Source organism: Maylandia zebra, linkage group LG13, assembly GCF_041146795.1.
Source record: "Maylandia zebra isolate NMK-2024a linkage group LG13, Mzebra_GT3a, whole genome shotgun sequence".
Taxonomy (NCBI): Eukaryota; Metazoa; Chordata; class Actinopteri; order Cichliformes; family Cichlidae; genus Maylandia; species Maylandia zebra.
Window position 1 is genome coordinate 19,703,469 of NC_135179.1, and position 25,068 is coordinate 19,728,536.

At 42.0% G+C, this 25,068-nt stretch overlaps 1 protein-coding gene across 4 annotated transcripts; it reads left to right on the forward strand.

The window, feature by feature from the left end:
• The first annotated feature begins 537 nt into the window (after positions 1-537).
• Positions 538-24,458, forward strand: LOC101487661 (vinculin). 4 transcript variants are annotated; one of them, XM_076891715.1, is made up of 23 exons: positions 539-947; positions 6,918-6,988; positions 8,055-8,205; positions 8,765-8,873; positions 9,710-9,832; positions 11,323-11,483; positions 13,220-13,310; positions 13,403-13,550; positions 13,684-13,837; positions 14,118-14,293; positions 15,176-15,366; positions 15,775-15,801; positions 16,074-16,273; positions 16,573-16,701; positions 16,842-16,991; positions 17,112-17,220; positions 17,322-17,624; positions 17,710-17,834; positions 18,434-18,619; positions 19,640-19,816; positions 20,657-20,860; positions 20,935-21,039; positions 22,573-24,458. In XM_076891715.1, the coding sequence occupies exons 1-23, from the start codon at positions 780-782 to the stop codon at positions 22,717-22,719; spliced, it is 3,405 nt and encodes a 1,134-aa protein (XP_076747830.1). In that variant the 5' UTR covers positions 539-779; the 3' UTR covers positions 22,720-24,458. The 4 variants fall into 4 exon arrangements, with proteins under 4 accessions (XP_076747831.1, XP_076747830.1, XP_004555967.1 ...); XM_076891716.1 differs by lacking the exon at positions 19,640-19,816 and having other exon boundaries at positions 538-947; XM_004555910.5 differs by lacking the exon at positions 15,775-15,801.
• The last annotated feature ends 610 nt before the right edge of the window (positions 24,459-25,068 follow it).

The following is a 25,068-nucleotide window of genomic DNA, read 5'->3' on the forward strand; positions in this document are numbered from 1 at the left end:
GCACATTGAGGCCTGGAGACATGAACTCCTGACCCACCTTTTAATGGACGGAGATCATATGTCAGATGTAGGTTCGAAGCTTCATAAAACCACACCAACAATTTTTTTTCTGCACTAGAGCCTACTAGGTGGTGCAGAACCTGCTCCCTTTTCTATCCCTTACAGTCTCACAGATGTAAAGCTGACCTTTATGAGTCTGCAGGGAGTCACAGCTCAATATGTTTACAACCTTCCCTTGTTCTTTCCTTGATATTGCGCGCCCCCACCCCTTATCTTGAATCATAATAGCTTAAGTTACCCCAACACTTTCCCTTTTTGGGGGCTATTGGCATGCATGACGTCATTTGGGAAGAGCTCTCACTGTGTGTGTGTGTGTGTGTGTGTGTGTGTGTGTGTGTGTGTGTGTGTGTGTGTGTGTGTGTGTGTGTGTGTGTGCAGGGAAGGCGTCAATGCGCACCAACACCAACCAGCTTGGCAGCTGTATTCCTTCGCTGTGATTGGACAGAGGGCGGTGATTCCTTCTGTCACGATTTGGGTCGCTCCCACCGGAGAACACCAACCGTCTGAGTCCAGCCTTTACCGAAGAGCTCTACGGAGGAGACGGTGCACACCGGGAGGAGAGGGTTTCCTCTCAGGGGCTGGGCTGACAACTCGGTATTTGTCCTCCTGTCGGTGAGGAGGAGAGGGAAGAAGCAGAGATAAGGGAGACCATCAGTGCTGGAGCGCCCAGCCGCCTTTCTTCTTCTTCTGTCGGGGCTGCGGTAAAAAAGTCTTTCACGATGCCGGTGTTTCACACCAAAACCATCGAGAGTATCCTGGAGCCAGTGGCCCAGCAGATCTCTCACCTGGTCATTATGCACGAGGAGGGGGAGGTAGACGGTAAAGCCATCCCGGATCTGACGGTGCCGGTGGCCGCTGTGCAGGCTGCTGTCAGCAACCTTGTGCGGGTGAGTTTGAATCAGGGCGTCAGTTCAGTATGAGCTCAATGGCAAAGTGCCTGCATGAAGTGACATTTACCACTCAAACTTTCAACCTGCAGAAAAGCGACATTTCTGGAGACTGGCTTTTGCAGTGGTGTGACAGCGTCTGTTTAATGTGTCATAAATCATTAGAATAGCAGGTCAGCAGACTGCCCTGCACCTATCATATGCCAATATCGGTTCATTTTATTTTCTGTGGGGCTTCTGCGTTCACGGAGTTAAATCCCTGTTTGGTCTTTATTTGCCATTAAAATTACATAAAGCTGTCATACACCCAGCTAACGCTCGTGCATGTTTTAACGGGGTCCTACAGTAGCTCCTACAGTAGTACAACAAAGCAACACAACATAGCAAAGTTTGCTGAGATTTGTAATCAGATGGCAGCTGAGGTCAATGAAGTTTGTAGGGCGGAAGAAATGAGTGGTGATTAAATTAAAAGCATGCCTCTCTCTCTCTCTCTCTCTCTCTCTCTCTCTCTCTGTGTGTGTGTGTGTGTGTGTGTGTGTGTGTGTGTGTGTGTGTGTGTGTGTGTGTCCTGCTGTGTCGTAGGTGGACCTGTGTACTGTAGGTTTTGTGCTCTCAGCTTCAACAGCCCAAGTTAGATTATTGCAGACTTTGCAGTTTATGAAACTCATCCATCCGTAGTAATAAACTCCACAGAGACTATATAAACACTCTGGTCATTTATCAGACTCCCACCTCATCTCTTACTCCTTTGCTCATCTCTTTGTTCATTCTTTTCCAAACTTCTTTGACCCTCCACTTTTCCACTTACACCACCACTGTCTTTCTTCTCTGTCCTGTGGAATCTAATTGGTCGATTTTTATAGAGAGCTAAGCTTTAGTCAGTCACGCACTGCCTGGGAGAAAATCAATAGAGGCCACATCATTAATGCTGATCCTGGACGTTTGCATTGATGCTGGGGTGACCTGGCTTCACTCACTTAAGAGAAAATAGCAGCAGACAGGAGGACTTCTTACAGAGAAGAAGCTGGTTTCACGTTCATTAGTAGTTGCTTCTCTGGTCATGTTTTAAATAGAAACGACACACTAAATTGAAATCATTGCTCCTTAAATGTTAAAAATCTGATCTGCTGCACAGTGCCTACATTTTTCGACACAAATGGTGGATGCGATGGTGGGATAGGTTGCACAATTAGTAACTTGTGTAGTGTTCCTGTGAAAAAAACTTACGAGTGACATCTTTTGTGGTTCTTGAATAGCAGTCCACTTTTTCCCGTGCAAGGACACACAAGATCATCTTGATAAATATCTCATTAACTGATAATGACCCAGGCTGTTCAGTTTGAACTCGAACACTGCACCATGCCACAATGAAAACCCCATCCTTTATCCAATACCCTCCAAGTGGATTAAGTCCTTGATGTCTCATTGCTACCAGGCATGTTCCTCTGTCTCTGCTTGTCCTTGTTGATTCATTCAGTTGATCCACACAGACAGCGAGCAGAAGGAGGCTAATAGCAGCCTCAGGCTTGTTGATGGGTCTCAGATGGAGTTGCGAGGTGTGAAGATATCAGGGCTGAGCACAGAGGGGAGGGAAAAAGGTGTCAGACAGAAGAAATGTTGGTAGGTGGGATGGAAGCATAAAAAAGGGATTAACTAAAAGTAATAAAGCCTGCATCTTTCCCCACTTCGCATTCTATAGTGGTATATTTATAGGGATGTACGTTTTGAGAGTTGTTGTACTCTCAGACAAGATGATTGCTCCACTGACAGAGGAACGAGAGCTATGAAGTGGGTGACAAGATTGTGTTGAAAGCGAGCACAAAGGGCGCTTGAGAACTGAGCTTGTAAAACGAGCAGTAGCTGGTTGCTGGGTAGATACACTTAATTGGATGTAAGGACATGCACACATATGCTTTATTTTAGAAAGGTGAATCACTTCTACGCTTGTGCAATTTGAACTAAGATATAACACAGTATACAGCAACATGCCACCACAGAGTCCCACTGCACACTGATACAGTTTCACTGTTAACCCCGTCCACAGTGGGATGGCTGTAGGGGGGTACTTAAAATCTAGGTCACTGAGACACACACTTGCAAAGATAGTGTCTGTCTCAATCCATCAGAAGTTGTGCGTGGGTTGATGCAGATCCGACTAAAAGATGTGAAAGATACTGTTGGTGTTTTTTATGTGCCTAAAAGTGTGAGCTTGGTGGAGTTTGCAAGGTGTCTGCTCCTCAAGGAGTCAGCACAGACCCTGAGTATGTTTGGGGGGTGGGGGGTGGGAAGGGGAGGAAGGAATAAATAGATTTACCGTTGAGTGAAGTAACCACACGCTGATGGAAGTGAGCAGACTAAGACAGAGAGGGAGAGGAGGGAGGCTGCAGGAAGATGCAGAATTTTTCATGATTGGTAAAGGAAGGAGAAAACATCCACATTAGCTTGGACGCTGTGAGGGAGAGAAAGTGTTTCTGGCTTTTTCAGACCAGACCCTGCCAAGCATCATGGTCTGCCCTCCCATCTCCAGCCCTCTACACACGCACGCACGCACGCACGCACGCACGCACACGCACACGCACACACACACACACACACACACACACACACACAAACTCTTCTCAGCCGGCTCTAAATATGAGCCATCTCTCCTTGTTCTTTGGCAGACCCGGGAAAAGTCTTCTGGCTATGTGTCCACACATGCTCTCTGCTTCCCAGTGTGCCTTAAATCTATTCATGGATAAAGCTGTATTATGACATAAAGTCTTACAGCTGATAGATCGTTTACAGATTTGAAACTGATGTTAATAAAAGCAAATGATATTCATGGGCAAGAGGAACCGGGGGCACGGTGATGAATCATCCAGAGTTATTGTAGATTTGTAAGATATTTTCCCCCCCCCCTTTTTTTTTTTAGTTTTGAACATGTTTGCTTGTTTTGTTTTTTTATAATTTTGGTGTGAGTGGTATTTGTCAAAGGAAAATATGTAAAAAAACTGACACACAGTCTGAGTCTTAGTCCCAGTTAACATACAGTATGAACCTTTGCTAAAAATATAGTATTTATTTTGTATTTTAGCCAATTAAATTATGTTTCACAGCTTGGTTTAAGGATCTTTCTGCTCACAATAACACAACAATGTTGTTGTTTTTTTACTCCATGAGGAAAAATATTCTTCTTTTTCATTTATTTATTCTTTAGTACAAGTTCTTGCACACACTGTCATTAAAGGTCTGGTTACCACATGAAAACCAGTAGAAGCTAATGAATCAAATATTTCCCAGTGGAGACCAAAACAGAGCTAAAACGAGCGGTTGACAGAGGACAGATGGCATGCAGCAGCATGGGATCATGTGGCCACAGTCTGTGAACCCCAGGCCACCAAGATGTTCTCTAAAATAATTATTAGTCATTAGTGGCAGGGAGAAAAGATCAGCCATCATTCACAGATTGGACAGAAATGTCAGCTGCACGCTCATCAGAGGTAATATCTCTGATCTATACACCCGCTCTGAAAGCTGTGATTGACAGCTGCATTTCCTGCCGAAGTAGTCCCACCTTGCAGGATGTACAACTGCACACACAAAAAACAACCCACACACATGCATACACATCACACTGTCAGCAAACCTCTTAACTGTGCATTAATAATGTATTGAATAATCAATACCAAGTGTTGCTGCTTACAGGAAGCTCTTCTGCTCTCCGCAGTGCTTTGATCAGTCACCTGATGGCACTCTTTGAGTTCGCTTGCAGGGTTTAATCAGGAGGACATGCTCTACTTGGGGAGCTACATTCCACACATTTTCGTGTAACAAAATCTTCATTTTCCCAAACAGGGAAACTGACGGCTTCGGCTACTCAGCTAGGACTTCCTGTCCATTTTCAGATTACATTTAGGCATACTGTAAGTATCTATTGCCATATAGTAAACAAAGTTGGTAGTAAAGTGGACTGGTTCTTATATAGTGTTTTTCTACTTGAGTAAACAAAGCACCACATTCACAGAAAAAACCCCAGAAAAACAAAACATATATAGTTAGGTTTTAAAATGGTAAAATACTTGCTATGCACCTGAAAACAATCATTAAGGTTTTTTCCGTCCTCTCTACCCCACGTGTGCTCTGTGCATTTCTGGAAGAAGAAACACCTTTGTTATCTCCTGGAGAAAATATTCATATTTATTCTGCTCAAAGATCGACTTCTGTCCCATAAATAATTGTTTTAGCTTCCATTAAAGAAATTCCTGTGTACTCTCGCTTACTTGTAGATCCTATATTAAATTAACTGTGAATTGATAGCACCTAGCGTTCAGTTTTCTCTGTTTTAATCAGTATTATGTGGTCCAAAAAGCTGCTCTTCTTTTTAAGTATCTCAGTCTCAGCATTCGTGACGGCAAATCAAGCTGTTGAGGATCCTGAATCCTATGTTGAAACTGTTGAGCTGTTAGAAAAGTCTTGAGCTTTGATTGCTGAGTTTTGAGCTTACATCACTTATATCTATCATTTTGATGGCATCATTTTACTGATTATGTAGCATGTAATTTATAGTAGATCTGTAAAGTCAGTGCAACAGGCATAGCTCATTGTTTTAAGGAGTTTAACATTAATTTTATCCATCTATGTCTTGTTCGCATTTACATGGTGATTTCCAAATGTTCTCAAATGAAATCTTTTTTTTTCTAAAGAAAATATCTAATTACAGTTTAGAAGTTTTGTGTGAATACTTTTTTAGGACAGCTGTACTTAACATTTTGAGCAGTTAGACTGGTCATGAAGTACATTTTATTGGGGGTGCAGGTACTTCCATGTCACTTCTTTGAAACTGATTCATTGTTTAAGCATTTCACATTAAAAATAAATAAATAATGATGATGATGATAGTGTTATGCACTGACCAAAAATGGAGTGCATCGCAAAGATATTAAAATCCCTACAGCAACCATAAATGTCATAAAAGCACCATCATAAGATGTGAAGAGGGAACTGGTTGGGGCTCAGAGTGTGCGATGGCTGCTTCCTGATTCTCTGGAGCCAGAAACTCTATTAAGCAAATTTCAGTGATGCAGCAGCAGGGAGACTGATGTCATCATCTCACTGTAATTGCATCTCAAGTGTGTGTCTGTTTGGGTCAGAGCAAGTTTTCTGTTTCACAGGTTAACAAACAGTCTGAACCTCTGCAGGAATACTGAACTTTAGTACATACCTTATCTTTGATGATTGTATCTGTGATTTTGTGCATCAAGGCTCTTCATTATATATCTGTTACTGATGTAGTTTCTAGTTTTGGGGAAGATTAAATGCCCTGACTCGTACTACTTTAATACCAGACATGTGTAATAAAATCCCAGTGCTTTCTAAAATAATTCCACCTCAACAGGGAAAAAAATGCTTAATAAGTCAAAGCAGACAGTTCTGACACATCAACTTAAAATATTATGCAAACTAGATCACGGTGTGCATTTTTAAATCTTAGCTGTCAAACAAAATACAAATTTGAAGTCAGTTGCGTATTTCTTTTTTGACTTGTGATCTACTTTGATAGCTGGGAAAGGCCTCAGCCTCCACAAGTCTCTGAACTGGATAAGCTGAAGAGGATGGATGGATGCGTGGATGGATGATTACTTGCTTATGTTTAAATTGCTTAAGCAAAGCCAGTGAGTTATACTAATGAATAGATAAAGTCAGCACTGCAGATCTCCAGTATGGAGCCATGATCTAAAGATTGAAAGAGCTTTTGAAGTGCGACATTAAACGTCTTTCCTGCCTCTGTGTATAAAAACAGACCACAAAATCATCCCGAGCCTGAGCCGCTTCCCCTCAGGCAAAGATATGACATGCATGCATGACTGAAATAGGTGTGAATTGATACATACTCATTCACCCGTCATGCTATTAATAGTACTTGAACACTGCTTCCTGTATTGCAGGAGCTAATGATAATTTGTCTGTGGTTTTGTGTGTGTGCTGCAGGTGGGAAAGGAAACGGTTCAAACTACCGAGGACCAGGTGATGAAGAGAGACATGCCTCCTGCGTTTATTAAGTGAGTCTGCATCTGAAGCACGGTGTGCGTCACTCACAGAAACATCCAGAGAGAAAATTATGAGCAACAAATCCACTTTATCTCAGCGAACAGACAGAGAACTTGTTAAAAAGAGAAAAAAAAGATTTCAGCCCATTTAACATTAGGAAACGTGGCTGTGTTCCCAGCTACAACAAAGAGCCACTTCTGAGACCGGATCCGAGTGACCGTCCGGCTCCAGCTTCCAGACTGCTGAGAAGCTGTTTGTTGTTTTCCTGCTTGCATCCAAAGAGCTGACATGAACTCCGGGTGCTGGCTGAAAGCAGCTACTCAGCAGTTCTGGGGTTCACAGACCTCGCTGTTTTTGCTTACCCGTATTTGTTGCATTTATGTCCACGCATATTCTACATTTCCAGTAATATCATCTGTCTGTCTCTGCCATATTTTTTTTCATTGCTTGTTTATATATTTTTTCTAATCGTTTTTCAGCTACGTTAAAAAGGTCCAGACCTCAATCAGATCCACATACCACTCTCACAGCTCACTCACACATACATGGGACACTAAACCATAAATCTCACTCACAGGGCTTAGGAGGGAGCATGTGGGAATGTGAACCTACCTAAATATAGATGAACCAGCAGCCATTGATACCCTAACCAATGGGGGTCAGAAAGAGAAGGGACCGGGCTTTATTTGAATGCTCCTAAAAATCTATCGTAATCACTGATCTCTGAAGTAGAAATTTAGGATTGCAAATGAAACCGCCTTTTTTTATTTAAAAAGCAGATTGCAAACTCTGAATTGAAGGTTGCATCATTTGTCTCAAGTCTCCACAGGTTTTAATAAGAAGGCCTTCTCAAATTTTGATCCTTCGAGTGCTAAATAAATACCGGTAGTGAAAAACTCAAAGTGCACAACACGCTGCCTACTGTGTGGGCTGCTTAGCCTGACACCTTGTCAGCCTCACATCTCGCCTGTGTGTTGGTTTGGTTTTCCTTGATGTCTCTCGGGTCTGATGCAGTGTGACTGACTGGTAGGTGTGCGTGTGTTCAGTATGAGTCCTAAGTCTGCTGTGTGTCTTCAGGGTGGAGAATTCATGCTCTAAGCTCGTCCAAGCTGCTCAGATGCTGAAAGCGGATCCCTACTCTGTTCCTGCACGAGATTACCTGATCGATGGATCCAGAGGGATACTGTCCGGAACATCCGACTTGCTCCTTACCTTCGACGAGGCAGAGGTGTGTCTGTTTGTGCATGCCTCCTTACATTTGTGTGTCCTCATAATCACTCTTACTTCAGAGGTGTGGCATCTTTCATGGAAGTAAAGCTTTATATAGCCGTACAGAGGAAGAAGGAACTCAGCTTAGAGCTGTAATGGAGTCTCAGATGCACCCAGATCTAATCACTGAGATCAAATGACTTCCCTCTGTCATAACTCAGGGCGTGTATGCGTGTGTGTGTGTAAGTGTGAGTGTGGTGGATTTGTTTGTGTGTACTCTTGTGCGATTGTTCAATGGCATCTCAATAAGTGGAATCACATTGGGCACGCGATTATGCGCACCATCACTAGCCTCATTTTTGAAAGAGCAGCTTCTCACAGTCACAAGACGTACATCACAAGACTGTACACGCACACAGACACACACAAGCCCACACACACAGACACACACAAAAAACTGAGTAACTTCAGGCTAAAAAAAGCTCCTGCAAAGAAGGAATTTCCTTGTTCTCATATTAAAATGTGGCTTTTGTTTTACGCCTGCATCTGCTTAAGACTGTGTCCGTGCTGTGTTGTAGGTACGTAAGATAATCCGAGTGTGTAAAGGTATCCTGGAGTATCTGGCAGTAGCTGAGGTGGTGGAGACCATGGAAGACCTCATCACATACACCAAGAACCTCGGACCAGGTGAAGTTTTATCCCCACTACTCTGTGAGAAAGTCTTTGTGTGGTTCTTAAAACGTCACTTTAGTAAAGTAAAGATTCACACAGGTTAATTAAAAATAGGAGCCCTGATTCAAAATCTACTGCAACATGTACATTTTTACTCATTTTAATTTATTTAAATAAAGAAATTATAAATGTTATGGAACTGGAAAGAGGTAGGAACTGTCACCAATAAAGCCGAGACTAAGCCGAGACTTACAATATCATATTTAAAGATTGAGGCTTAGAAAATGCAAAAAGTCATTTAAAGGTAGAATTAATCGAGGCAATAACCGTCAGATTCACTGATAATGAAACAGAAGTTATAGTAATAAAGAATGTTTGCTGAATAATTTGTGCAGAGCTGTTATAAACTGTGCTTTTCGGATTAGTTTGCTTCATAAAGCAGAAAACGCGACAACAAACTTTTTTTTACACGATTCTTTAGTTTAAAGATCCACCTGCCAGCTAAATTAACCGCTGAGTGCTCTTCTGACACTAAAATGCTTTGATTAAGAATCAGAGTCTTTTCACTGACAGGAGAACCATAAACAGGCTATTTATCACCAGAGGCAACAGGTCAATTGTGTTGTCAGTGCAGTGTGGCATAATGAGCTGGAGGAAATTTGATGCCAAACGTTTTCTCCCACTTGACTGATGCCTTCATTGTGTGAGATCAGTCGTTCGTGAAGTTACAATGTTTGTGTTGGAACTGCTTAGTTAGCGTATACACTGGGGGAAGCTTTTAGCCTTTGATTGTTCAAGCATACTTAAAGCAGCGCCAAAACCAAAGTCAATAACATTTTCTTTTTTTTCAGGGATGACCAAAATGTCAAAGATGATAGAGGAGAGGCAGCAGGAGCTGACACACCAAGAGCACAGACAGATGCTAGTCAGCTCCATGAACACTGTCAAAGAGCTGCTGCCCGTTCTTATCTCAGGTGTGTGTTCGTGGCTGCGCATGTGTGGGCTAACGACAGCACAGATCATTGAGCATCCAAGAGTTGTTATAGCAACGCAGATAATTACAGTCATTAAATGCTGGGGATGGGGATGTGAGTGTGACTGCGCGCATACGTCGCCTACAAACATCTCTGCTGCGCTACTCTTATACTCTGCACCAACCAACAGAGAAGAGGAGCACTGTTTCAACTACTTGAATGCACTGAGACTACATGGTCAAGTGTCATAAAATCTGAACTATTTGGCAACTAAAAGAGAGAAAGAAAAATAATCTCTCTCTCTACATATATATGTATATAGATAGATAGATTAAATTAAATTACATTATTGTTTTACCACACCTAAAAAGCATTTCTGAAGCTCTTTAGCATACAGGACATTTGAGCTTATTGATTTGGTTTTACTGCCCCCCATTTGCTGCACTGGTTCAGTCTCATTGAATTCAGGTGTTTTCAGTCCCACTACCACGGGTGTATCAGATCACATGCCAAGCTATGGACTCTGACTTTGCAAACATTTGTGAAAGCATGGATGGTTTTAAAGTGCTCACTAAATTCAAGCTTGGTATTGTAATAAGATGCCACCTTTGCAATAAGGCAGTTTGTGAAAATTCTTCACTTGATATTCCACAGAACCTCAACCACACAGACTCAGACCATGTGCGGGGTGAAAGCTGCCAAACCTCTCTTTACTGATTAACTGCAGAGTTCCAAACCCCCTCTCGCATTAACATCAGCACAAAAACTGTGCGGCAGGAGCTTCGTGGCATGGGTTTCTATGGCTAAGCTCCTCCTGTAGGTTTAATGCAAAGGCGATACTGGTACTTTTGTCCTGTAGTGTATATTGAAATGTATGTAACCACTGGGAGATCACTAACTGGTTTTGGACCACTGTGTTGAGACTTATCCATTGCATTCTTCCCCTTTTTTTTCTTCATGACCATACTGGATAAGAGGGTCAAACTAGGGATTGATCACTTAACTTTGCCAGGTACATCGATATTTTTAAACAATGGATAGTAAAAAAACAAAACAAAAAACCCGACATTAAATCAAATAAGATACCTGAGAAGATGAAAATGAAAAATGTTTGTCTATGGGTCTACACTTGCTTTTAGAGCCAGTAGCATTATTAGATAATTATTATAAAATAACAATTATAATAGTATTACAGATGCTGAAGACTATTTAAGATTTTAATCCCCATCCTTTAAAAGTTGGTAGATATGAAAAATAATGCCTATAAAGAGAGAAAATACTAAACTTGCATTAATCACCATCAGTCCAAGCATGTTAGTGCTGCCACAAAGGTCATTTAAAATCAGCATATTAAAAGCTTTTATTTTTTAAAGTGGGTCATTTCTATTTGCCACAATAGATTCTTAAGTTAAATGAGCACTTCATCTTAAGTTGAATATGTCGTCCTACCTGAGTTTAAACATAAATACTGTTATTTCTTTCCTCATCAGCTATAAAGATTTTTGTCGCAACGAAGAGTAGTCGAGGTGCCGGGGTTGAGGAGGCAGAGAGAAACCGAAGGTTCACTTTTGAAAAGATGAGCGCTGAAATTAATGAGATCATAAGAGTCCTGCAGCTCACCACGTGGGATGAAGACGCCTGGGCCAATAAGGTACAACCTGTGCTGCATTTAAAGACTCTGATTTTTCTCATTTTACCCCACAAACCTAAAAAAAACCCACAAAATAATCCCCACATACCTAAATCAGATTTCACTGGCGTGCCTGCTTGCATACATACAGCCTCACTGAGCTGCATCTCTGAAAAAAAAATCACTCTTCACTTTCTGTCACTTTTTTCTTTTTGCTCGCTAGTATAACTCCTGGTTTTTCCTTTTTTTTCCTTTCCTTTCTGTACCTTCCTCCTCCATTCTTTTCCTCCCTGTAGAAGGTAAGCCTGTTTCTCTCCCCATCAGCGGTTTCCAGCATGCAAGCGTGTATGTGTGTGAGAGATAAGGAGACACAATATGTCCTCATGCTTACATTATTATTATTATCTATCATGCTGGTATTTGACAGTAAGTGTTTTGTGTTTCAGTCCACTGACTGTTGGCTGATGTGTGATGTACAGCACACATACTTCATCACTTTATTGTCATATGTGCATATCTGTTTGTCTCCAGACGTCCATTCGAGTCAAACGGCCTGAAACAGAGGTTTCTCAGCTCGGTTATTTATTTTAACACCTGTCTTCAGTCATGGTATTTTTTCTGGTGTATCGTCTCGTGTTTACGCTGTCAAAGATCGACCATCGTAGCACAATAAGACGCTGTTTTTGGCTGCATATACATGCTTGGAAAAAGTAATTTTTGGGCATCAGTTAGAGATTGTGCATTGAGATAATTTAAGCCAAAGTTAAGCACTGTTTCACTCGTCTAACCTGTAACTCTGCATGTTTCTCTCTGCACACAGCCTCCTTTGATAATGATCTGTCTGTTTGTGTCTGTACCGCTGTGTATGAGCTGTGATAAGCACTTACTGTCAGTTTGTGAGAGAAACCGCTGGCAAGCCATGTCTGCCGTCCTCTCGGGTCATGAATTATAGAAATAAGCTGGTTGGTGTCCAGATCCATCCATAATAGATGGGCTGTATTGAACGGTTCCACTTAAGAGGTTCATTCTTCTCTGAACTGGAAAAAACATTTTTTTTCTCCTTTCTGGTTGAAGCACTGAAAGAGTCTGTCACATTTTAGATTAAGTCACTTAGTCTTATTTTCTCCTTTATAATAAGGAATTATTTTTAGCAAGACATTGTAAAAAGTGGTGATTTCTGTGTAAAACATAGAACCCATTTTACAGCATGAAATTAATAATGTAATACGACTTCATTGACTAATATTAATAAAACCAATTTTGTGCTGTTAGTGCCCACATTTAAGACTTCATAGCTTGCAGGCCACCATCCATTTAATCGTGGATAAACCAAAATATAGGTTTTATATGAGGCAGTTTTAATGTATACATCTATGTGTTGAACTTTCCCACAACAAAATAGCCTTTACAAATGTGAGCCAAGCAACCAAGTCCAGCTTTACACTGGAAATTAAAGTCTCACAGTTAGAAAAAATCTAAAAATCAGAAAGCTACACTGCTGGTAATACCGTTCCCCATTACAGTGAACATTGGATTTAAAGTTTATTTTGTTAGTCCTATACACTTCATCAGTCTTGTGTACACCATCCTCAACCCATAAATACTGACAACAGATTTAGATGTGCCCGAGTTTCCGTAAAGATAGCAATTATGACAACAAATAATCTGTAAAACTGTAACTACTTATAAAAAGTGTCTTTTTTTCTGTAATGAAAGCAATATATTTGTCTTTAACACATCTCTTCTCTTTACTTCAGGATATGGAGGCCCTGAAGAGATCTCTGGCTTTGATTGAGTCAAAGATGGCACAAGCTAAAAGCTGGCTCAAAGACCCTCACGGACAGCCAGGTGGCTGTTTGTTTCTTATCTATTGTGGCTTCAGCTAAAAACACCTAATCGTCAAACGTGAATGTCATGCCATGGCGGTCTGTCGTTTCCAGGAGACCTCGGTGAGGTGGCCCTGCGTGCAATACTGGACGAAGCTGGTAAGGTGGGAGAGCTGTGTGCTGGGAAGGAGAGGAAAGACATACTGGCGACCACTAAGGCTCTGGGACAAATGACTGACCAGGTCACAGATCTACGAGCTAGGTAGGGTTTTTCTGCAAGAACGTGTGAGTTAAACAGTTTTCCATCCTCTGTCCATGGTGTGCGATTAGGTGCGCATTTGAATTGTGTATTCAGCTGTCAAGCCTCGGCTGAGTGTCTTTGTTGTTCTTAACAGAGGCCAAGGCCCGACCCCGGGGTGTGTGCAGCGTGCCGGCCAGTGCTCGCAGGGCTTAGACTTGTTATTTGGCAAAGTGGACAGTGCTGCTCGCAGACTGGAGGCTCTAATCAATGCCAAACAGGCTATTGCCAGGAGGCTGGATGCTGCACAGGTCAGATAGAACAACAATAATATCAGAATGAGCTACACTAACCAGGGAACTGCTTTATTCCAGCAAATCCGACTCTCTACTTCTCTAATCCTTTTCCAAGCAAGTGTTGCAGTTAATACTTTACAAATTCTCTCAGAATTATTATTGTTTAAAAGAGAGACCCCACTGGGTAAAATCTTCACTAGTAAATAGCCCCTTCACATGGTAGAAGCTCTACTGTGAGACATGTGTCAAAAGATGTACTTATTTCATATGTCATACTGCACATGTGCATATTTAGGCATGGCTGGCTGATCCTCACGGCGGTCCCGAGGGGGAGGAGAACATCAGAGCGCTCCTTGCAGAAGCCAAACGCATCGCCGATCTATGCGAAGACCCCAAAGAGAGGGATGACATCCTGCGTTCCATAAGTGAGATCGCAGGACTCACTGCCAGGCTTATGGAGCTACGCAGACAGTACGGTTTCACCTCACATTTCTCATGCTCGATGACACGTGCATTGTGAAAACTATACGTAATACTTAGACACTCTTTCCATAGGCTCAAACTGCAACCCCATGCCACCAATAGGTGGCATATTTTACCCACCTGGAAAGTATGTTGTTGCCTGTCAACCTTGGGCATGAGTCCTCCAAAAAGGTTTTAAACTGTTTGAATACGGTGTCACGGTGTTTTTGTGGAGGGGAATTTAAAGGGAAATATCACTTAACTAAACAACAGTCTTTAATCCAAATGCTTCTATAGCTCAGTGGATGATGGCGAAGATGATGATGAAGATTAGTTGCTTTTAGGAACATAACTGTAATGGTCTTCTGCTGCATTTATTGAGCATAAAGCAAATTCAACTTCAAACACTGAACAAATTACCTAGATATGCTCTAATTAATACTGATCTGCACTTTGAAGGTAAAAAATGTAGAAAATGTGGCTATGATTTCCGCATTTGGAACAGATAGTACTTTTACAATGTGTAATTTAGTAGAGATATTATCACTGTATTATGGTATCCTGTCAAAACGGCTGTGCAAGGTCATAAAAAGAGAATCTGACTTTGTTCTTCTTTTCTTAGAAGAATGATAAAGGCATTTCTTAAACGGTGCCCTGAATTATTGTCCTGACCAGAACTTGTAGTTTTATGTCTAATAATCTGGACATACACATATAGAAATGTTTTGTCTTTATTTCTACTACACAAAAAAGCAATGTTAGGCTTTAAAAGTGGTATTTCTCTTTTTTGGTGGTATCTAACAGGGGTGTAGTGTTATTTTATAGTCTATATTAAGTCTTTTATGCTTTTTTGTCTCTCCCTCAAGTTGTCTATCTTTGTTACTGTCTCAGGGGTAAAGGTGACAGTCCTGAGGCCCGTGCACTCGCTAAGCAGATTGGGGCGGCGCTACTGACCCTGCAGTCTAAAACCAACCGCGCCGTAGCCAACATGAGACCAGCCAAGCCTGCAGTAACCTTGGAGGGCAAGATGGAGCAGGCCCTCCGTTGGGTGAACAACCCTGGAGTGGACGACAGAGGAGTAGGTAAGTGGTGCTGGATGACTGCTCTAGGGAGTGATGATGCAGTAGTTTGTCTCAAAAATAAACACCCTGACCTTCCAGCGCATTTTGTGCATCTCTGTGGATGATGGACGGATTGTAAAAGAAACCAGACACCAAGTGAATATCGCTCTTTGGGGATGTTAGCCATTTGTGATCAGTGAGGTAACTGTGAAATTACTCAGGCAGGAAATGTGATTGCGTGGCACAGAAATGACTGTGCTGTTTCCTTAAATGCCCACAATGATGCATTTTGTGCATCACTGATTGACTAACTTGACTAGTTTAGTCATTCAGGGACTCTTGTATTGTTTTCATGCTTTGTTATTGCAGTCTTCCTGCTTTGTCATTTGATTGTTTCCTATTTCGTCCCATGCTTCTGTATGGGAGCAGAGTGTGAGATGCTACAGTGGAACACAGGTATCTCTCTATGAAGCTTTCTTAGAAGACATAACCAAACATGTTATTATTAGTAACATTATTAACTTCCTGGAAACTATATAATGTTAGCATTTACTGCAAACTATAGCTTCCTACTATTGATGTTGCAAGAAATGACATCACTTCTCACTTTGTATTTTTAGTCCCTGTGACCAACAAAAAGAAAAAAGAAAAAGCGATACTTCTATATCTGAATATGGGTTGTTATTGAGGTATCTAGAGCATGACTTCTACCCTGTGTTACTCTCTAGGTCAGGCAGCAATCAGAGGAATGGTCGGGGAAGGGAGGAGGCTGGCAGGAGGCCTGTTAGGCCCGTATCGTCAGGATATGATTGGGCGCTGTGACCGAACAGAGGCTCTGATGACATCCTTGGCAGACATGGCTGGCAGGGGAGAGGCTGAGGCTCCTCATGCACGCGCTACAGCTGCACAGCTGCAGGACACCCTTAAGGTATCTCACAAGCATGCACATTTAGTCTATAAATAGATTAATGCAGAAACACAACCTCCCCTGTAATCATATGTAAACAAGTTTCCAAATACACAAAATATACCTGACTAAAAATCATGGAAAAGGGGAAAATGCACGATGGCTAGAATATTTCTGTTTGATCCAAAGGTGCAGCCAATATAACAAAAGCATGGGGAGTGAGGATGCATAGTGTGAGACTCAGTAATGTTGATTTCATTGAAAGTGCTGGTGCAGAGCTCCCCCTGGTGGATTTATGCATCAATCTCTGCTTCATCCAGGACCTGAGGCAGCGCATGCAGGAGGTGATGACCCAGGAGGTGTCTGATGTTTTCAGTGACACCACCACACCTATCAAACTGCTGGCTGTGGCTGCAACTGCACCTCCCGATGCACCAAACAGAGAAGAGGTCAGTAATGCACAAAACACAGCACCAATAACACATCCCATTCACCTGTTTCCACTAATAGACACCATGGCTCAGCTGTGTGGTGTGGGAGGTTGATTATGTCTACATTTTGACTGAAGTGCTGCTAATGTTTGTGAAAGGTTTTTGAAGAGCGCGCAGGGAACTTTGAGACCCACGCGGGTCGGCTGGGGGCAACGGCAGAGAAGGCTGCTGCTGTGGGAACAGCCAATAAGACTACAGTAGAAGGCATCCATGCTGCTGTGAAACATGCAAGGGAGCTCACACCACAGGTACTTCTGTTTGATTTGGCCGCCCCTGATTTGCATGATCACGTATCAAGATAAAACCTGTAGGTGTTATATACAGTCTGAGCGTGACTTGTTTACTTTTTTGTTTGTTTTCACATCCAGGTAACGTCTGCCGCTCGGATCTTGTTGAAGAACCCTGGGAACAAAGCGGCGTATGAACACTTTGACACCATGAAGAACCAGTGGATCGACAATGTGGAGAGACTCACCGGTGTGGATTTTCTCAGCATTTCTCGTGCTGCTTAAAATATTACCTTGCTGCACATGAGAGAGGATTTACAGAGGCGTGCTTATCTGTGTTTTCTCTCCCAGGTCTAGTGGATGAAGCTATCGACACCAAATCTCTGCTAGATGCGTCTGAGGAGGCGATAAAGAAAGACATCGACAAGTGCAGAGTTGCCATGGCAAATGTTCAGCCCCAAATGCTTGTTGCCGGGGCAACAAGCATAGCAAGGAGAGCTAATCGGGTCCTGTTGGTGGCTAAGAGGGAAGTTGAGAACTCTGAAGACCCACGATTCAGAGACACTGTGAAACACGCTTCAGACATCCTCTCGCACACCATCTCGCCTATGGTGATGGACGCCAAGGCGGTGGCAGGGAACATCCAAGATAAAGGTACAGGAGAAAAACATGTTTAATATAATGAGTGATAAAGAATGACTCAGGTTTATTTACCATGTTTTCGCTGTTTGTTCCAAAGCTCTGCAGAAAGCCTACTTGGACTCGTGTCTGAGGATCCTGGCTGCAGTCGGAAAAGTTAGAGAAGCCTTTCAGCCTCAGGAGCCGGACTTCCCTCCTCCACCTCCTGACTTGGATCAGCTCCATGTAAGCACATTCAAACACACATAACACACTTTATTCCCACAGTAGACTTTAGCAGTAGTAGTTAAACTATTAAACTGGGATTCCAGTGTTTTAGGGAAATATATCAGTCTTCCTTTATGTGGGATTAACAAACTTTCTGAAACAGGGTCTTCACATTGCTCATGAGTGGGTTACGACAGCCAAGAATATTTTTTCTATGATTTAAATTTGATTGTCTCCATTTATTTTAGACCTAGATATAATATTGTTTGTCCCGACTTGATAAAAATACTCATTTCTGATATGTACTCTGGTTCTGCTGGAGGTTTCTTCCTGTTAAAAATGAGTTTTTCCTTCTGGCTGTTGCCAAGTGCTTGCTCATAGAGTCCTCTGATTGTTGGAGTTTTCTTTGTATTATTGTAGGGATTCACCTTACAATATAAAGCACATCGAGGAAACTGTTCTTATGAATTTTATATCAATAAAACTGAATTTAAATATACTTGTGAATCACATATTGTTATGCATGGTGGTCAGACCCAAGCAATTTAGGATCAAACAGCAGTATGATGGAATAACGTCTATGAATTATTATGAACTACCTGTATGTGTGTTTTCAGGTTAGTGATGAGCAGGCCCCACCCAAACCTCCATTACCAGAGGGGGAAGTGCCTCCGCCTCGGCCTCCTCCTCCAGAGGAAAAGGACGAGGAGTTCCCGGAGCAGAAAGCTGGAGAGGTGCTCAGCGAGCCCATGATGGTGGCAGCCAGGCAGCTGCACGATGAGGCGCGCAAGTGGTCAAGCAAGGTCAGTTCACACAAACACGCATATTTGCATATTTAGCCAAACATCTGTGTATAATTTTAAAGTCATGATTTCTAGTTAGTTGCTGGCTAGTTGTCTAAAGAAAAAAAAAGTCCCATCTGTGGATGGGGGGGAACCGGAAACTGTCATCTGTTTAAAGTGTCAGCATGTGACTTTGTTCACGGTGTACACGTGCACACTCAACATGCACGAAGTGAATATGAGATATTGCAGTGAGAAATCCCAGCCTCAAATCTATATTACAAAAGCTCACTCCACTTACAGCAGACGTTATCTACTTCGTCTTTCCTCATATCTCTGTGGCTGTCAATGTTCCGTGTGTGTGTGTGTGTGTGTGTGTGTGTGTGTGTGTGTAAAAGAACTGTACACAGGAACAGCTAATCTGTATAAATAACTAGGAGTAATGCCCTCTTGCTATCTTTGTGGAGCTGATAACCATTTTCCCCTTAATGGCGCCGCTAACAGTTTTTCCACAGATGTTTTGTGTGTCTTTTAAAAACTATCCACAAACATCCAGACATCTCTGGTGTTTGGTCACACTCAGTTTGCCAACTCAGCACTAGACCTTGTTTGATTATGCAAATAGGTTATAAACTCTCAGCTCAGCCACCGCCTCAGAGTAAGGCACATCATCCACCCGCTGCCTTCCCAAACCAGCTCCTCTTTCGTTTTAATTTCCCCCCATCTAAATCGTCTGTGCCTATGTGTGCAGTTTCACCTCCCCTGTCCCTGCACCTTCACCTTGCTTGAATACGCTCCTCCTTCCTCCTGTAAATCTCCTGTCCTTTATTCTTCCACCCAGTGCCTCTCATACTATACTAAATGCCTCCTTTTCCCATGCTTCCTTCCCTCCTGCTATCCCTGGCTTTCCACTCCCCTCTTCTTCTCCACATTCCTCCTTTTTTTCCTCCTCCTCCCACCCCTTTTGCCTCCCTCCCTTTCCTTCCCATCCCCATCAATCCTCCAACCACCACCAACAAACCCCCCCACTGCCTGGCCCAGCCTGAAGATGAGGAGGCAGTAGAGGAGAGGGAGGTAGATGATGAAGATGAGTTTACTGATGGTGAGGATGACTATGAGCCAGAGCTGCTGCTGATGCCATCCAACCAGCCTGTCAATCAACCCATTCTGGCAGCTGCCCAGTCTCTCCACCAGGAGGCGCGCAAGTGGTCCAGCAAGGTCTGCGCACATACATGCACATGAGCGCACACACAACCACATGTGGATCAAACAGTATGTGTAAAAGGCTCTAAGTGTTTTGGGTACTGTTTGACCCACGCACGCACACGTGCACGTACACCCACGCATGCAAAAAGATAAATGCACAACACAAGGAAAGCCCCGCAGGACAGGAAACACCCACCGGGGGCTGTCTGAACACTGAGCTCTGCATCTGCCACTACCAATGGAAAACTCCAACCAGCTGCAGCTGCTGTTTTACTCTTGTTGCATTATTTTCAGACCTGGTTACACAAATGGTAATGCTGATGCCATGCAATGGTTGCACAAAACGTTGAGGACTGTGGGAATGTCAGGTTTGATTGTTGCACCACGTGGATAAACTGGTACTGGCTTCACAAGTCCTTAAGCTCATGTTTGGGTAAAGCGGTTCAAAGGAGGAGGCAGACGCTCTGTCTCATCATTGCCTCTGTTGTCAGACTTTCATTGTCTGGCCAACCTGTGAAGCCAAGGATGACAGTTTCCCAAAGACTTCTGGGTGATTTATATATGACATTAGATTGCCTGCTTACCCACTCTGGTCACCTGCTTCTGCTTTTTAGCCCCTATTATTAATCACTTTAACATTACCTCATGTGTACTAACTTCAGGTTGACTCTAATATCACAAAGAAAATGAAAATCTCAATTAAAAATCGTGTTAAACATGCTTGCATTTAATTTTAATTCAAATGTTATAATACAAAACACTAGAATTTTAATGTCTGGTTTCCCAAAACCATATTTCTCTGTTAACAGCTTTAACTGCTTCCTCCTTTTCTACATCCCCATTCTTCAACAGGGTAATGACATCATAGCCGCAGCCAAGCGGATGGCTCTGCTGATGGCAGAAATGTCTCGGCTGGTGCGTGGTGGAAGCGGGAACAAACGAGCACTGATCCAGTGCGCTAAGGACATCGCCAAGGCCTCGGATGAGGTGACAAGACTGGCAAAAGAAGTGGCCAAACAGTGCACTGACAGACGCATCAGAACGAACCTGCTGCAGGTGAGGATTTGCATAGACACAAGCGCACTCTGTCTTCAACGGGAAACATCTAACATCTGTTCTTCCTGCCAAAGGTCTGTGAACGAATCCCTACCATCAGTACTCAGCTGAAGATCCTCTCTACTGTCAAAGCCACCATGCTGGGACGGACAAACATTAGTGAAGAGGAGTCAGAGCAGGTAAACGCACAACAAAGCACATACAGTTGTGGTCAGAAATTTAAATTCACCCGTCATGGGCATGAATGTCATGGTATTTTAATGATTTCTTTGAGCTGTTCTTTTCCCAGAGTGGAGTGATTGTGCAGCATACATATTTAATGACTTTAATAAGCAAGAACTTGTGCACAAGTTTGAATTTATGAAGGATTTTCTCTCATCCACATAAGGTCAAAAGTGTACATACAGGCTGAAATATATACATACCCTACCTACTAATGTTTGTTTAATGTCACTTAGCAAGTTGCAGCTTGATCAAATGCATTTGGTAATCATCATCAAACTTCTGGTATCATTTTTGGCTCTCTTCTTGGCAGAATTGGTGAAGTTCATTTAAATTGATTGGTTTCCAGGCATGGACCTGACTTTTAAGTGTAATCCGCAAATGTTTAGTAGGGTTGCAGTCAGGGCTTGATGTTAGCCTTGAGGTTTACTCATTTTAAACTAGTTTTGATGTGATTTTGGAATCATTGTCCTGTTGGAACATCCAGCTGCGTCCAAGTTTCATCTAGATGTTAGTTTGAATTGAAGCTGAAGAATTTAGGGGTAGCCCTCCTTCTTAATTATTTCATCCACTGTCCACTGTATTTGGCAGTAAAACAAGCCCAATAACATGCTACAACTACCATGATGCTTGACAGTTGGTACAGTGTTCTTAGATTTGAAAGCCTCACCTTCAGTTTTTCCAATCACACCTTTAATCACCTCGTTTCACTGTGCACAGTAACACTGGTGTTCCAGCAGTTTCCAGTTCACGGCAGGCCTGAACCTTGGAGATTCCTGGGTTGTTCCTGAACGGTGACAGTTTGGGTTGTTTCTGTTATTACAGTAAATGTATAATATGGCAATCTCTAAGCTGACAGGCAAGAGAAAAAATAGGAAAGAAAGAAAAAGGAACAGTGGAAAAAATGGGACAAAGTACAATAAAAGGATAGAGCACAAATAGAAAAGCACAAATGTTGCGCCTGTAAGAAAAAAAACACCTGGAACAGCAAAATGTTAAAAAGCACAGAGACACAAATCAACAATCTTCTTTTGTTTTGTGTCAGTGTTTGTGTCTTTGTCACGTCTTGCTTTTTAAAGATGTACGTTGTACAATTATTTCACCCTGCAACAGTTCAAAGAAATAATTAAAAAGCTCAAAATCAAGATGACATTTGTAAGTAAACTTCTCACCCCAACTGTACCTCACAGTGATGCACAATCCAACCTTTTTTTCTATTATTATCCATAAACTCAGCATCTGCAGAAAGCAAAGTGCTATTTCAATGCCGTAGCTGTCTTTTCAAACTTGAAAAGCTCTACTACACACTGCAGTCCCTGTTATTACACTAAAAGCTGAGTTGGTAGTCTGGCATTACTGAACAAATGTAACTGATGGGACACTTAATTTTTTTTTTTTAAATCTGCATTTAAGGTGGATTAGTCATGTCATGGCCAAAATTTGTGACAGATCTTTAAGCTGTTATTTTACTGCTTTGTTTGCCTCACCAGGCCACAGAGATGTTGGTCCATAACGCCCAGAATCTGATGCAGTCCGTGAAGGAGACGGTCAGAGAAGCAGAAGCAGCCTCCATCAAGATCCGCACCGATGCGGGCTTCACCCTCCGATGGGTGCGGAAGACCCCCTGGTACCAATAATCATACCTGGTCGCTGACATGGATGATGCTCTTTCTTTAAAACTTTGCTTCAATAGCACAAACCTCGAGTAAAGTAGCAATGTGCATATGCATTAAGCGTAAGCATGTGCACTTCAAGAGGAAGCTGCGGGATTTTGAGCCATTCTCCACTGTAGTTTGGGTGTTTGCACCAGGAAGCATTAGATCTGGTCCCATGCAGGTTTCTTTTAATGGCGTGAGCGGAATCGCACAGGTATATCGGAGACAGTTTTTTAAAGTATATTTTTGGTATGTTGTGTTACAAGACTTTATCCAAAGTTCAGGTATATATTTTTTGCATGAAAATGTTTTCTATTTTCTAAAGGCGAATTATGACACTAAAATGCTCCCAGAGGACGTTTACTTTGCATTCAGTTTTTTTCAGTGAGTTTCTTACTGTCTATTGTACATACAATAATTGTTTGTTTTATGAAAGATTTTTAGCTTTATTCACTCAGTTTGACTCTAAAGTCGGGAGTAGTGGAGCGAGCTGAGGCGCTCACTTTCCTTCCTGTTTACTTTTTAACAATAAAGGTTCTTTACTAAAGATCTACAAATTCAGAAGTTCTAGCATCATCACTTCAATGATTTTATACTTGAAGGACTTAAAGGTGTTATGAATACAAGTGAGACAGTTTTAAAGCAATTATATGATTAGAATAAAATATATGGTTGTTAGTGACTATGTTGTTTCTTGGGAGGTTGACACTACAGCTCACGGGTTTTCACTTGACAGCAGCAGTATGTGTGACATTGAAGTCAAAGTCAAGCTTAACTGATATATTTTTAATGTGCGTTTTCAGTTCTGTGTTTTCATTTTAGTTGAACTTCCACAGTGATCAATGCCAAAGGATTTGTTTTACATTACTGTGAGCTTCTAAACACTCAAACTCCAGGTTACTGCAGACAGTGCCGTCCTCTGTAGAGGACCCGGAGTGCTTTTTTTAAGGTCTGTTTATTTTTAGCCAAAATATATGAATGTTTTACTCTGCTTTGCATTTTTTTTGTAATCTATTTGTAGTGCTGCACTGTACTGCACTCTTTGTAACAGTTGAACTGTTTGGAAATTTTAGCAAAGCTGATGATTTTAGGCAGCATCCTTTTATTGTTTGGGTGTTTATTTTTTAGATATCCAGATTATCCCTCTGTCTGAGCTCAGTAGTCCCACGTTAAATGCTCTAAAGCATCATCTGAAAAATCCATTTGTTTCCTTTTTTAGATGACCCCGGTGGTTTGAAAACAAGACAACTCTTTTTATCAGGCAATATTGTCAGCCTAGCAACGTAGATTTTATTTTTAGGTTAACACTAAAATATATTTAAAATGAGTTTGTTGTCATCTAGGATTAAACATATTTTTACATTAATACATGCAGTCAGTCAGCAAATTCATATTTTTATTTCCCTTAATTTAACAGTGGAGAATTTGTATGCACCTGTATGTGAAGTCTTTTCGTTTAAGCAGTAGTAGTGAGCAGTCCAAATGACACTAATGGACAAGGCTCTGGATTGCAGCACAGAATGTTAACCGCATTTTCACTTTTATTTGGGCCTACTGAGCATGTAGCAGCACTGACTATTCACTGAGAGCGACACAATGTAGATCTGCGTGTGTACCTGATGTGTTCATTCACACCCAGAATGTATACTGATAGCTTCTAGCCCTGCCAACACATCTGCTGTGCCTTGGAAGAAGAATAAAAGACTATAATGATGACTGGACTTGGCCTCTTGTTCTCTGTTCTAAGTATTAGAAAAACTCATGACCACACATAACAACGTCTAGGGTTTACAGAGAATGGTCTGAAAGAAATACCAGGAAAGAGTCAGGCTCATCAAACCAGGTCCCTTGTTGTCCAGTTTGGCTGAGAATGTGTGAATTGTAGCCTCTGTTTCCTGTTCTAGGCTGACAGAATTGACTCCTGGTGTGGTTTTCTGCAGTGGTAGTCAATCTGCTTCAAGGTTTGGCATGTTGTGTATTCAGACTTGCTCGTCTGCATACCTTGGTTGCAACAAAAGCTTGTTTGAGTTCCTGTTGCCTTCCTGTAAGGTTGAAGTAGTCCAACCATTCTCTGACCTCTGAAAGCAATAAGGCATTTGCAACCACAGAAATGACACTCACTGGATATTTTCTGTCCTTCAGGCCATTCTCAGTAAACCTCAGTTGCATACACCAGCATCTATGCCACATTCAAAGTCACTTAAATCACTTTTCTTCTGATGCTTAGTTTGAACTTCAGCAGGTCATATCAGTCACATCTACATGCCTAAATGCAGTGAGTTGCTTTGGTGTGATTGGCTAATTTCATATGTGCATTAACAAGCAGTTGGA